Genomic DNA, 15,056 nt, shown 5'->3' on the forward strand with positions numbered 1-15,056 from the left:
ACCATTCCAAGCTTTTATTTGTTATTAAACAATGTTTAAACAACTCTATTCAAGGAGGCATAAGTGTTTTGTAGCTGAACTTTGATAAGAAGATGATCACTACCAATAGAAGAAAGGACACTGATGGTAAGAAAAGGGTGAAAATTGGCAGAAGCAAAAACAACATCAGGAGATGTATTGGAAATGTTTTTATTATTATTATTATTTATTAATAAACGGATTTTTAATGAAACGTTTTTTGTTTTGTTTTTTGCGTATATGATTACTCTTGCAACTAGAACTAAAAACAGTTTTCTAGTAGTTATCCTGTGTATGCTACTTTATAATTTTCAACAGTTTTTAATTATCTTTTTCATATTTGAAACTAGAATTTAATTAAGTGTATTTTACTAATAATAAAACACGAAATGCTCTAAACATCTGTATAAAAAGTGTTTTGAATAAACTATAGTTGCATTATTTTTTCACCCACTTTTTAAATAAATCTTTTCGTATTTGATAATAAAATTAGTACGTGACTTTCACTAATAATAATACAGAGGAAATACTCCAAATGATTGTATAAGGAAGTATTTTGAATCGATTATGGTTGTTTTATTATATATTTCAGGATCACTAGTTGATTTTTTCAGGATTTTTATACACACCGCTAGAATTAGAAAATCTTAAGACAAGTGGAAACATAGTATTAGTAGAGTTTGTAACGGTAGAGTACACTGGACGGTAACAAGTAATAATATTACGCAGTTGATGCATTAAAAATGAAATTTTGGCAACCTTATGGCAGTGTTGCTGTTGTTAAACTTAAAAGGATTTTAAAGTTTGATAGTAACCGTTTTCCATTTTATATGCCAGATAAATTCAAAAGAAGGAATTATTCCAGTTTTTTAACTATGCCTAATTTGCGATTTATAAATAACGTTAGGGTTAATAATACTAACAGTATTATTAATCATAGTTGTAGTTGGCATTTGAACACAATGAGGCAAGAAATTGAAAGACAAAATGTTTTTTATAATTATAGCACATTGAGTGGGTATATGAAAATAAAGCCTAATAGTAATACAAAAAGTTTTATGGATGGCTTGAATTTGAAGTCATGTAGACATATATTTACTTTATTATCTGAAGTGACTAGTTCGCCTTATACAGATTTTAAAACTGCTAAGTTTAATATTAATAGTGGCAGTTATCACTTGTCAACTTTAGTAGTTCTAACGTTAAACAAATCGGACACCTTGTATTGCTCACATATTTCAAACTATAAGCAAATGTCTACACGGAATACAAGATATGTGAAATCTTCAAAGAAATTAGAACAAGAAGTAAGAAAACCACATTTTTATATTGGTTTTGATTGATTTATTATGTTATTTGTTATTATTATTATTAATGCCATGGAACCTAGTCAAACTGGACCCTTATTAATCTTAATGTTATTGGTACTACCTCAGGGATCAATGCTTGGGCCTTCGTTTTTCCTTATTTCCATTAATGGTATTTACGGGGTATAATTAATAGTTTGCTGATGACGTTAAACTCTTGAGTGTTTTTAACAGTATTGAGGATGTTCAGGTATTACAGAATGACTTAAATCAGTTAGTGAGTTGGACAGATATTTGGCAAATGACCTTTAATTATTGTAAAATCAAGGCAATGCATTTGGATTATCATAATATGGATCAGTTTGAATGATGAATACAGATGGGAACCAAGGCAATAGCATGACTGAAGAGAAGGATCTTGGCATATTACTCTTAGTGGATAAGTCACTCAAGCCACCAAAACAGTGTTCTGTTGCAAGAAGTAAAGCTGATATAATTTTTAAGTGTATTCATATATATTGATTGAAAGTTGGAAGAGATAATTATCTCTATATATGACTTACTCGCTTAGGTTTTATTTGTAATATTGTGTACAGTTTTGGTTTATTTTCCTGAAGAAGGATATTGACTTATTGGAAAGGGTTCAGAGGAAGGCTACTCATATGAACCAAAGTTGAAAGGGTTATCTTATAGGCAAAGGTTAAGATTTGTTAACTTTCTTTCTCCTAAGAAGAGTAAGAGAGGTGATCTTTTTGAAGTTCAAGATTATCCAAGACATTTATTGGATAAAGGCCTTGATTTCTTTTTGCTGTATTTCTGAAGACAGGAGGGCACAACTTTCAGCAAAAGACAGCTAGGCTACACTTCAGTTTTAGTAGGTTTTGTTTTTTATCTTATAGGGTGAGTTACATTGGCAGTAGTGAGGCAGGCATTTTAAAACAAAAGGGTGGGTTTAAAGTTTTACTTTTCATATGGGTGGGTGTTTCAAGGTCAGTCTTGAAGGTTCAAATAGCCTTTGATATCCATATGTTATAAAATTAAAGGAATCATAATTATGTTTTAATATTCAGTAATATTTTAATCTCATAAGAGATTTTTAGTAAATAAACTTTCTGTAAAATTCTTATCAATGGTAGCGGCTAGCAACAGTAAGACCACCTGGTCAATAAAGTCATGAAATCTTATACTTTTGATCAATTTTCTTGTAATTATATTAACAAATGGAATTATGTTAGCATTTTCTTTAGATTTACTTTTTTCAGATAGATGGGTTTTGTTTTTAGATGTATTTAAGTGATACAAATTAAAAAGTCATTATCATCTTGCAAAGAAGTTGCACTTGGCCAGCTCTATTGTCTTCTAGTCCTGAAAAGTTAGACTAAATGGCATGTATTATATTTATATGTAGGATTACATTTATGGATGTAACAGTATTGATTTTGTTGGCGGTATTATGTTGCAAGTATATTTACTACACTTAATATGTTTTTCATTCATTTTAGCTTGAAATTCAGTTTATGGTAAAGCATTTAACAGTTAATATATTTTTATATAGATTTTTTTGCACATACATATGGTAGTTTTTGTTCAAATTAAGCTGGTCAACAAACAATAAAACAAAAACTTAATTATATGATTTTTTGGTGCTTTTTTACCAGTTGAACAGGTATCAAGTGTATGTAAGGAAGTTTAGTTTCTGCCAATCTTTGAAAACTAGAAACCCGTTGTTATTAATTCACTTTTATTTCAGTAGTGAAACAGTCATCTATTCTAGAAATGTGGTGGTACGTGGAGGTCATAATTATGTCAAAACACTTGTTACATATTTTAATCATTCACTTAGTAATCATTTGATCAAAATATTTCACTGTCATATAGAATGTTTTTTCTAGGGTGGTGACACAGATTTGCAGTTTGTATCAACAGAAGAGATAAGTCAAATTTTGAAATAGCTAAAGCAATATTTTTTCTTTTTGCAAATGTTAAAAATATATAAGATATATATAAAAATTACAAATGTTGGCATAATATAGTTGTTGAAGATTTCTGTTTAGTATTGCATGTTGACACATGTTATGTGCCATATAAAGGGGCTATATTGACAGTCTGCGACATTAACATGTGCCTTGTGACTTTACACAGGAGATGAGTGTCATTTCTGCTTGATTATCTTCAAGATTTTTTCCATATCCTTCTCTATTTTTCAGTAAGGATAAACTTATATTTTTATATTGTTGATAAATGTCGTGTTTTGGGGTTATTTTGTATTGATTCTTTAGAAAAAGGAAGTTACTCCATTTTGAGTTGTTCATCAGCATATAAAAGCTGAACCATAAAATAAAAAATGTATTAATGCAGGTTAGTTTCTTGTGATACATTACTTAGTGGATATCATTAAAAAAACACAAGAATGAACACTTGATTTAATCAGTAGTGAAATTTCAGCTTTTAAATATGTGTTCCTCAACCAAATTGGTTTAGCCAGTTTATTACAGTACAAGCCAAGATCCAGCTTGGGATTACATCCAAAAATATTATCCAACTGATGAAATAATACATTCTAGTCATTATGAGAAGGCATATAAGAAAGGTATACTTAATTAGTTAAACTGATTGCAAGGTTAATTTTTAGTTTTGCTTTAAGTACATAGCTTACTCTGACAGGAAATTAATATTAATTACAGAATTCACTTATAGAATAATATTTGATTATTTCTGTTTGTTTTGGGTCACAAGATCGAGTTAATCAGTTCAGTATAACGACTAGAACTTCTCTGATAAAATCTTCTATACCAATTTTCTGCCAGTCGTGCTAATTGTATGGTAGTGATTTTTCCTCTGTATCATGATTGGTTTAGGAAAATTACACAATGCACCACTCAGAAAAGTAGATTAAACAAAGACAAATATATGTTACAACAGTTGAATGGGAGTCTTTCAAATTTTATAACTTTGGTTTTTGTAATAATTTCAAAAATATTGTGAGAAGCAAAGTTAGCATTATTTCTTCCTTGAGATGCAGTTGTCTGTTGGCAGACAACACCTATTATCATGTACATATTCCACAAACCACAAGTGATATTAACATACTGAGCAGTGAAGACAATAACACTATGGGTACTTTTCCCAGATGGGACAGCAGTAAGTCTATAGATTTACAGTGCAAAAATCCTGGGTTCGATTCCCTGCAGTGGACACAGCAGATTGCCCAATGCGGCTTTGCTGTAAAATAACCAAACAAACAATACTATACCCAATTTATTATTAACATTAATATCAGGCACTGGTAGACTGTAAACTACATTATGTAGCTTGTACACAGAAGGTTGTCCTACATGCAAGCAAGCCCAGTAGTTAGGTATTTATCACTGCAGCTCAGTGTATGTGGATGTTATGTTTACAATATTTTACATATTTCTGAAACAAACCAATCAATAATAAACACCTTGTACATTCAATATCATGTGATCATTGATTCACATAATAGTTTAGATTTTCAGGAAAGATGATTGCACAAAATCTAAGTAATATACTCCTAAATTATCATTAACATGCAAGTCATAAGTTATTAGTGTATAATGTAATACGGACTTGGTAATATGATTATAAATGTTACGTTACTTGTCAACAAATGCCTGCATGTGAAGGAAGAAGTAATGCTAACTTCAAATAAATGTGAAATGGGCAGCAACTGCAAAGTACAGAGTGACACTTGTAGATTAGGCCTCCATCCAAGACTTTCTCTCCAAGTGTCACTCTGAACTTGATGGGTTCTTCCCACTTCACCTTTGCTCAAATAATCTATAGAAGAATTCTAACATCATTCCTCATGCCCCTCCCCCAACAAAAAAAATGTATCCTCAGACAAGAACTAGGATGGAATGGGTGTGTCTAGTAATGAGAGAGCCATACTGTTTTGATTTGAGAGTGGTAAAAAGATGATAACCACCATTATGAGATGGAAGAGATTACTGGATGTCTGTGGCATGTGAAATGAAGCATCTTCAAGTTATAAAAAGATGATAAATTAGTTGAAGCTTCTGCACAGTCATCTTCATGTCTATGTTGTGAACTGGAATCAATAAATAGAGTTGTGATCAAACAAGTACAATAAACGAAAATTGTAGTCATTACAATTATTAACAACTTCCTCTTCAGATTGTTTAATAACAGGATCTTCAATGTAAGAATTTACATAAGTAAAATAAAATAACATATCGGTAGCATGGTATGTTGCAACTGAAATACCCGTTGATACTCCTTCAATTTGTAAATTACACATAGTATAAAAAGTTGGTTATGTAGATTATACAAATGGACATTGTTTCAACTTTTAGTATTAATCCTTCTGTTACCAAGAAGCCAAACAGTCTGTTTATGACCAATATGATTTATTAATGTCTCTTTTAAAATTCTAACATATTTGTGATGTAAGGAGAAAAACATCTAATTATTCGCTTTTAATTATTTAAGGGCACTGGACCAAAATGCAACTTAATGTACAAACTTACATAAATTACCCATATTTGTAATCAAAGTATTCATATATTTGAAGAATCCCCTCTTTCAGATTACTGTATCACACAATGATTTTAATTTAAAGACATTTTTGGAGTTTTGACAGTTTTTGAGTTTGATCTTTTGTATGCAGAATGTGTAAGTGCCTACAGTTGTTACCAATAAATTGTAAACTTACTGTATTTCTCAACAAAGTGTAAGGTTACAACCACATGCTGCAGAGTGGATGACATTATGTTTACTAAAATAAACTTGCCTTTAGCTCACCCACTCACCTTTCATCTTTTCACAATTAGTTGAATATCTAAAATATGTAGTGGTAATTTTCACTGCAAGCTGAGATGCTTTTTTTTTAATATTTAATGTTCTGGCATTTATTTAACTTAGGCTTTAAATCTGAAATGCATTATTTATTTGAAATTTTTAGTTTGAAGATGATGATGAAGAAGAAGAAGACAGAGATGATGAAAATGAAGCTGCAAAGGACTATAAAGATATTAAAGCAAATTTAAATTCATTGCGGTTGGATGTAATCCTGAAGCATGGTCTAGGCATGTCTCGCAGGTTAGCCACACGTTTATGTAGCCTGCTTGTAAAATTATATATACTGTTAAGTAAGATATGTATTTCACTACTACGTATTTAAAGTATGAAAGTATATACACATTTTCAATCTTAAGATAAAAATTCTCCAGGTAATATACATTATGTACAAACTATGAAAAATAACATTTTTCCAGTGCAAGCTATCAAAATAATAAAAGACAGTATAAACTGTTAACGTTTTAGGTGCTTGGAAAGGACAATAATACATGTAAATTTAATTTTTAACCTGCTAACAACTAGGAATATTACTTTAAATAGAATATAACCTAAATTCTTGAATTGGAAGTCTGAGGTCATGGAAAAAATACATTTAATTTTGTTTATTCTGAAAAAGTTTACACGGTGTCTAACCTCGCTATATTTCTCTGTAGTTACTTTAATATTATAAGAACGGAGACTGTTTAAATACCAAATGACCTCATTCTTAATTATTATTATTAAGAACTTCTGGGTGAGAGTAAAGATGAGTGTATAATGATGTATCAAACACACTATAACTGCTGTAACCAGCATTGACAAGGCTTTTTGCCCTACACCAGGTCTGTTCAGGATATCTGGGATAAGCTGGATATGGTAGTAGTTGAGATACTATTTATATTGGCAAAAAAATCACTTTACAACAACTGTATGGTTTGAACTGGATTAAGCTGGTGAATTGTAATTTTTCATATTTCTGTTACAACACTTGAGGATGAATGAAATATTCTGTCACTAGTGTATCAGTTGTCTGCTTGGTGAATGGAGATGTACCTGTATTGGTGATTTGACATAGTGCATGTTGAGAAGATACCCAGAACTGAATAGCATAGTTTTAATGCTATACTTGCCTTTATTCTTTACAGCTAGTGTCAGTAATTTCTCTTATATGATTGATAATTTCCTACTTTAAGGAGATTTAACTTTGATAATCTTGTGTGCTACTTGCCTCATTATTAACTATCTTAAGATTACTTTGTGGATAAAAAGAGTAATCTTATCCTTCTGTTCTATAATCATTTCAAAACTATCACTTCCTCTTTAACCATCAATACAAATTTTTGTTTCCTCTGGTTGTACTGCTGTAAGGTTTGGTAATTTTTCAAATGCATATTTTCCCTTAAAACTTATTTGATTCTGATGAACAAAATCTTGTTGTCTGATTTTAATATGTATATTTTCCCTTAAAACTTATTTGATTCTGATGAACAAAAATCTTGTTGTCTGATTTTAATATGTATATTGTCCCTTAAAATGCACAATTATGATGAATAAAATCTTGTCAGATTTTGCTATGTATATTGTCCCTTAAAATGTATTTGATTCTGATGAACAAAATCTTGTTATCTGATTTTAATATATATATATTGTCCCTTAAAATGCACGATTATGATGAACAAAATCTTGTTGTCTGATTTTAATATGTATATTGTCCCTTAAAATGTATTTGATTCTGATGAACAAAATCTTGTTATCTGATTTTAATATATATATTGTCCCTTAAAATGCACGATTATGATGAACAAAATCTTGTTGTCTGATTTTAATATGTATATTGTCCCTTAAAATGCACGATTCTTATGAATAAAATCTTGTCAGATTTTACTATATATATTGTCCCTTAAAATGTATTTGATTCTGATGAACAAAATCTTGATAGATTTTGCTGTGTTAAAAACAGGCTTGTAAGGGGTTTTGCTGTATGAATGAAGCTACTCAGAGCTCACCATTGAACTGAGTATACAGGTGTGAATCATCACTGAAGTAAAAGGAGTGAAAAAATTAAACCAAAGTTGAAATAAAAAGTTGTGGCAGTTTGAACAGTTTGTTGTACTCCTAGTAAAATGACATGGTAGCATAATGAAAATAGGTGTATATGTACTGTAATCAGACACATTAATTTGGTTGTTAGATACATTGCTTATATCTTCCATAGTGGTCATCTTTGATCCTTATTTATATGTGTATATTATTAAACATTACAATGCTGAATACTTTCACCAAATAAGGCAAATAGTTTCATATTTAACTTTTAAATCTCCTTACCATTGACATATGGCTATGAAAGTGAAAGCTAGCAAGTTTTGTGGAAAAACTTTTGACTTCTGATTGGTACTACAAGTGAAAAGTTTTAAAATTAAATGATTTTTGTTAGGATTTTGATACAACATTTTTGGTGGAATTCATAGATTTCCTTGTATAGCAAGTAACTACATTTTTAATTTATTGTTTTAAAAGTCCACGGTGATTTCTGACTTAGCAAGAAGCAGTTACGTAAATGGACAATTGTTTGATCATGAAGAAACCACACGTTACTGTATATCCCAGACTCTGGTTATGGAAATGCAAAATCTTTTATTACTATGAAATTAGTTATATATGACATATGATTATATCTTTAATGATTTCTAATCCAAAATGAAGTTGTTGCCCACATTGTATAACTGTTGACCAAGCTTACAGAATTGTAGAAGTTACTATTTTGAATGATCTTTTTAATTTTCAGTAAAGCTGAAGAAGCTTTTTATGAGAGCAGGATTAGAGTGAATGGAGAAAAGATATTGAAGAAAAGTGCACAGGTACAGTCTGAAACAGTTACTTTTTTGTCTCTGGTGAAACAAAAGATCTTTTTAATGAGATGACTGGATGAAAATATCAAGGTTCCCCCAAAACTTTGTAGTTTGCATTATGTTTACTAATGCTAAATGTGGGTTTCTGTTTCTTCTGATTGAAATGCTACTAACTTAGTTTTCACTAGGGTTTGTCAAGATGGGAATCTGAAATGGTGAAGTTATGCTTTGCAAAATAATCTTAAAAGTTCCAAATAAATGTCTCCGTTTTGAGGAGTGGGTTTAAATTAGTTTTAACTAAATATTTTTGGGAGGGTAAATTTTGCAAACTACTAATGTCTTAGGCCACGGGTTATTAAACCTGTTCAGTCCAAGACCTCTTCTGTCAAGGTGAACATTCAAGACTTGTCATTTATCAGGTAACAAAAATCAACAGAGAATAAATACTTTTCTATAAAGAAAGTGCTAGTACAGTATTGCACATATTTTATTTCCCAATTATTCTACAACTTTTAAAACAATTGCAAGGCATGCAGAATACTGAAAAAATGGTGATGGCCTAACGACTGTGAACCTGAGATATATAGTTTGCATTTTGTCACAGAATTATACTGTGTACTTTGGGGCCATTGGTGTACTATAAGAATGACAGTCAAATCCCATTGTTCAGAAAAGAGTAACCTAAGAGTTGGAAGTGGGTGCCATTGACTAGCTACCTTTTCTTTAGCCTGTCAGTTCAAAGCTATGGATAGCTAGCTTTATGAAAAAAATTCTAAAACAACCAAAAAAAATAATTAAAACTACAGTAAATGGAATATGTAAAAGGAGTTTAAATAAAGTCTCAATTAATGACAACTTTAGCTTTAACAATATTATGAAAGTTAGTTGTACTGCAATAATTAAAATTTGATGACGAGGAACCCACTTTGAGACTAATAATGGCTGGAGACAGATTGAATGGGTAATGAAGAAAAACTTTAACAAAACAGCAAATGTACAATGTTTCGACAAGGTACCTGATGATGACAAAACCTTGTCGAAACGTTGTACATTTGCTGTTATATTAAAGTTTTTCTTCATTACCCATTCAAGCCGTCTCCAGCCATTATAAGGTGTTAGGAATGTTGCACTATGACTCAATGGGAACCGAGCGCAATTCTTTTAGGAATGTCGGAGAACAAATACACGGGCGAAATTAATTTGGAATATATCAACGAAGTCTGAAGAGACAAAAAATAGGCCGATTGGAAGCTTTTTCCAGCAACAAAGCTTGCAATGTGGATTGGTGCACTGTCATATGGAAACACGGCATCTTCAGGGTGATAAAAGTACTACAACACAGGATGACTAACCGTTATCTTCTGTTTTGGTGCAAAGAGTGGATAACGTCCATCCTAACAAAATGCGGACCACTTTAAAATAAACGAATTCCTGCCTCTTCATATAGAACCAAGCACTCCGAATAAGCAATACCTTGGACTATCCACACAGATGCACACAACTAACTGATGGAACAAGTATGAACGCTGGCAGATTTCGGCAGATCGCGTTTTGCTATTTTCACTTAAACTCTGAGTTTTTAGTTTCTACACTAGTGTTGCGTAATTCTCGAGGAAATAAATGGCTCATGTTTAGCCAGTGTCCAATTATAGGGCAAGTAACTGAACTTGCTTCGTACATTTATTATGTCATTGGCTACAAACGTCCAACACTGAATTGTAAATATATGCCATTGGTTGTTGTCTTAATTTTTCTTTTCAGAAAGCACCTTAACATAGCGCTCCAAGTCACCCATGATGGCATCATTTTTCTCTGTGTATTTAAAGTTTAGCCCCTTTAAAGTCCGTGCTATTAGCATAACAGTAATCTACTTGGTTTTTGTTAAACACACACTTGCCAGACAGGCTCTCCTTCGAAAGTCTTTTAAACAATTCCTTAAAGACTTGGTGTCTGGGAATTAAAGCATAGCAGGAAGGCATTAACACACTCCAAATACCTGGAAATAAGGCTGCACGTGATATGCATGTCCAATGCGAAGGCTTATCCATTTATAAAATGAGATTCAGGTTCATATTGAAACTAGCAGCTATATCCGTTTGTTTGTTTTGTTTATCTGTTTGTTTTTGTCTAATTCCTATTTTTACTGTAAAATGGAGAACAGAAAAATTTCATATCGTCAAACTTGACACGTACATTATCCGCCGCCACACCTACTAGAAACTGGATATTATTACGTCTTTATTAAATAACTAGATAACAGACAAGGTTCATGTCGCCCCGCAGTGGCACAGCGGTATGTCTATGGACTTACAACGCTAGAAACCGGGTTTCGATACCCGTGGTGGGCTGAACACAGATAGCCTATTTGGTAGCTTTGTGCTTAATTCCAAACAAACAAAACAAGGTTCATGTCGTCAAACCTGCCACGTACATTGTCCGCGACACCTAGTATAAACTGAAAATTATAACTAGATAACAGACAATGTTCATATATTCAAACTTGCCACGTACATTGTCCGCGACACCTAGTATAAACTGAAAATTATAACTAGATAACAGACAATGTTCATATATTCAAACCTGCCACGTACATTGGACATTATTATATGCCACACATTTCTGCTTGATAACTAGATGACGGACAAGGTTCATATCGTTTAAATACCACATGTTTTGACATTACGTTGTGTTTCAAGGCAACGAGAATGATTGAGGTAGAAAACTGACATAATCAAACCTGCTAAATGACTTGGCCATGCATTTACTAAAAACAGGAAATTTTTTTTGGTGAAATATGTTCACATAATCAAGCTGACTTTGTAAATAAACCATGGCATTTTCTAGAAATGGGTAATTATTTCAACGAAATATCAAGGTCACAATCGCTTATGGTCAATAACAAGATAAGGAATAGGGTTCGTTTAACAAAATTTACTTTATTGATAAACATTTTCTATAAATAGTTCATTATTCGGATGAAATGTCAAAATTACAAGCGCTACTGCTCAATAATTAGTCAGAGACGAGGAATCTTAACTTGCATTATGGATAAGTAGGCCTTTAAATGTTCTATAAGTGGGTAATTATTTCATGCATGTATCAAAAGATCCACCACGATAGCTAGTTAAGGAACAAAGTTCGTATAATCAAACTTATCACATGGATTCACTTTGACAGTGATTAAAACCGGAAGAATATTATGGTTAAATGCCAAGGTCTCAATCGTCACTCCTTACTTATAAAATTAATCAATGTTTTAACACTTAGAGATAGCGGGTTCGGCGTATAATCACACATTTAGAGTAAACCACTAACCCATCTCGTGAGAAGTACGGGGGTTCAACAGGGTTTAAGGACAAATTCGGTTAGTAGCACACAGGTCAATCAACGTATAAGGCCACTGGCCTATTCCATGGATTGAGAAGACAGGAGTTTGCTTATAACTTACATACAAACAGTCCCACTAGGAGGAAATACTTACCAAATGTTGTCTACTTATACTAGGTGTTACAACAAGCAGCCAATTCATGAACTCAGTTTGGACTAAAATATAGTAACCTTACCTAAAACATAATGAACATACTGTAGCACAAGGCGTGTTTCTCTGTTTTTTATATAGATGCGTACATTTGTATATACAGATGATTTTAGTTAATTTCAACATAAGAAAGTGAATTTAGTTTAACTGGAATAAGTGGATTGTAATTGTTTTTCAGCTACCAAGTTCAGTCAGGTACAAGTTAATATGAGCAGAAGAATGTGGTGCTTACATGGAACAAGTGGACTGTAATAGGTTCTCAGCTACCAAGTTCCGTCAGGTACAAGTTAATATGAGCAGAAGAATGTGGTGCTTATATGGAACAAGTGGACTGTAATAGTTTCTCGGCTACCAAGTTTCGTTAAAAAAAAGCTATTTTCATGATCTTAAAAATAAAGAAATAAACTAAATATTTGTTGTTTCTCTATTTGTAATCATTTACCAAACACTAATTTTTGTTTTTTTATTATCTTACTGTTTCTGAAAAATATTTTTATTCGTATATTTCTGTTTGTAAAGGGAAACTTTTTTCATAGTAATAGAATAAAATGTAAAATTTGTGAAGACTAGCACGTGAATTATGCATTATGTTAGTAACTAATAGTTTTAAATCTGAATTTCACACGGACTGATAACACTGGACAACAAAAGATTCGTTACTGGAGAAAACTCAAGCGATTCAGGATAATTTGATGGTGCTGATTTAAAAAATCTAGCAAGAATTTGTCCATTGTCTCTAGATTTTGAGTTATTGTAATATCTCAATATTATATCAGCACTATGTGAAATACCATGCAATAGATTTAGGCTGTGAAATTAAGTTTACATGTACAATTTAATGAGTAAAACTTCAAACACTGACTGTATTGGTATAAAATTCCAAATGTATTGTTCATATATGCTATTTGTTCTCAATATAATTGTAGCGAATTACACCACTTTTGCTTCATTCCCACGCTCACCCGCTCCGCCCGGGAATCGCAAAACCCTCATCTGCTCATTTTGCTAGAGCATTCGAGAAGTCCCTCGACTGAGCATAAAATGGTCGGAGTCAAACACCTCTCTCTCTCGGTAGCCTCTCACTCACTCAGTTGGTCACTTCGCCTAGCTCCGTGCACAGTCAAAACAAAGTCCGATCTTCTTCCTGGCATCATACCCGCGATATAATCAAATTCTGCAAATCTTTCTTTTTCGAAATATTTTAATCTCTAGTTCTGTAAATATAAATTATTTTATATTTTTTAGGAAATCATTTGAAATGCTGACTGCCTCCAGTTCAAGTAAAATCCAAAAGTACAAAAATCAACCAAACAGTTTCTGCTACATTTGTGGAAAATATATTAAAGTTCCACAAAGGAAAAACATCAAACACAAGGTAAAGGTAGATTTCTACCACTATTTTTGGTGTAAAATTGGTGACCAAGAAAAACACTGGATTCCACGTGTGTGTTGTACAGTTTGCACATCTGGCTTGGCACAGTGGCTGAATAAGATATGGTGTGAGCCCAAAGATCATCTAGCTGATTGTAATTTTTGCATGACTAATGTTTCTGGATATTCAGGCAAAACTAAACAACACATTAAATATCAAGATATTGCATCTGCAATATAACCAGTATCTCATGAAGTTATCCTGTGAAGAAAACAATGAATCATCTTCACCCTCTTCATCTAGTGGCACCTCAACATAAACTGCCTCATCTGATTACACAAGAAGAGCTAAATGATCTGATTCGTGACTTGTCTCTATCAAAGAAGCATGGAGAATTCTTGACTCTCGTTTACAGTAATGGAATTTATTAGCTCCAGGAACAAGAATTTCAATTTACGAAATCGCCATCAAAGTCTATATTTTCACTACATCAATCAATATACTTTGTGTTTCTGTACAAATTCGGGAAGAGCTGGTGGATGATGAATTTGAAACAGCACTCAGTCAGAAAGAACTTGCTGCCTGGAAATCATTCAAACTGGTTGTCAAAAATTTCTTAGGAAATCACAGAGATGAAAAACTATGCTGTGATGAATGATGATATGCTCGGGAACTACATGAAAATGGGGTCAAGGATGTTACTAAAGATGTACTTCTTACAGTTCCATTTAGACGTCTTTCCAAATTATTTTGATTCAGTGAGCGATAAGCATGGTGAGTGCTTCAACCAATATATTTTTATAACGGAACAGCGATATCAAAAACGATGGAATTTTGCGATGATGGGAGATTACAGCGTGAAATTGAGAACATACATAAATGGCACAACAAGTCAAGCATATATTTTGTAACAAAAAATAAAAACAACACCATGCTGAAAGTTTTGAACATAGCCAGAATGTATTTTCAATATATTATTATACTCATTGCTTTTTTAAAACTAGTATTGCTACTATGTATTGTTGTTGAACATTCTTAAATGCCATTTTCAATGAATAAATAAAGTTACTAAAAAACAGTTCATATTTTCACGATACATAAGATTATTTTCAATAAATCTATCATAACTCGCAAACAGGAGGCGATCAGTA

General features: G+C 32.1%; 1 protein-coding gene across 1 annotated transcript in view; it reads left to right on the forward strand.

Moving 5' to 3' along the window:
* Positions 1-1,724: 1,724 nt before the first annotated feature.
* The window catches only part of LOC106478332 (uncharacterized protein C6orf203 homolog), a 17,178-nt gene continuing 3,846 nt past the window's right edge, over positions 1,725-15,056 (forward strand). Inside the window, exons 1-5 of the mRNA XM_022381930.1 lie at positions 1,725-1,828; positions 2,148-2,199; positions 3,218-3,256; positions 6,271-6,407; positions 8,932-9,004. Of these exons, the coding sequence (XP_022237638.1) occupies positions 1,725-1,828; positions 2,148-2,199; positions 3,218-3,256; positions 6,271-6,407; positions 8,932-9,004 (405 nt within the window). The remainder of the gene's footprint in view (positions 1,829-2,147; positions 2,200-3,217; positions 3,257-6,270; positions 6,408-8,931; positions 9,005-15,056) is intronic.

The sequence above is a fragment of the Limulus polyphemus genome, unplaced genomic scaffold (genome assembly GCF_000517525.1).
Source record: "Limulus polyphemus unplaced genomic scaffold, Limulus_polyphemus-2.1.2 Scaffold200, whole genome shotgun sequence".
NCBI lineage: Eukaryota > Metazoa > Arthropoda > Merostomata > Xiphosura > Limulidae > Limulus > Limulus polyphemus.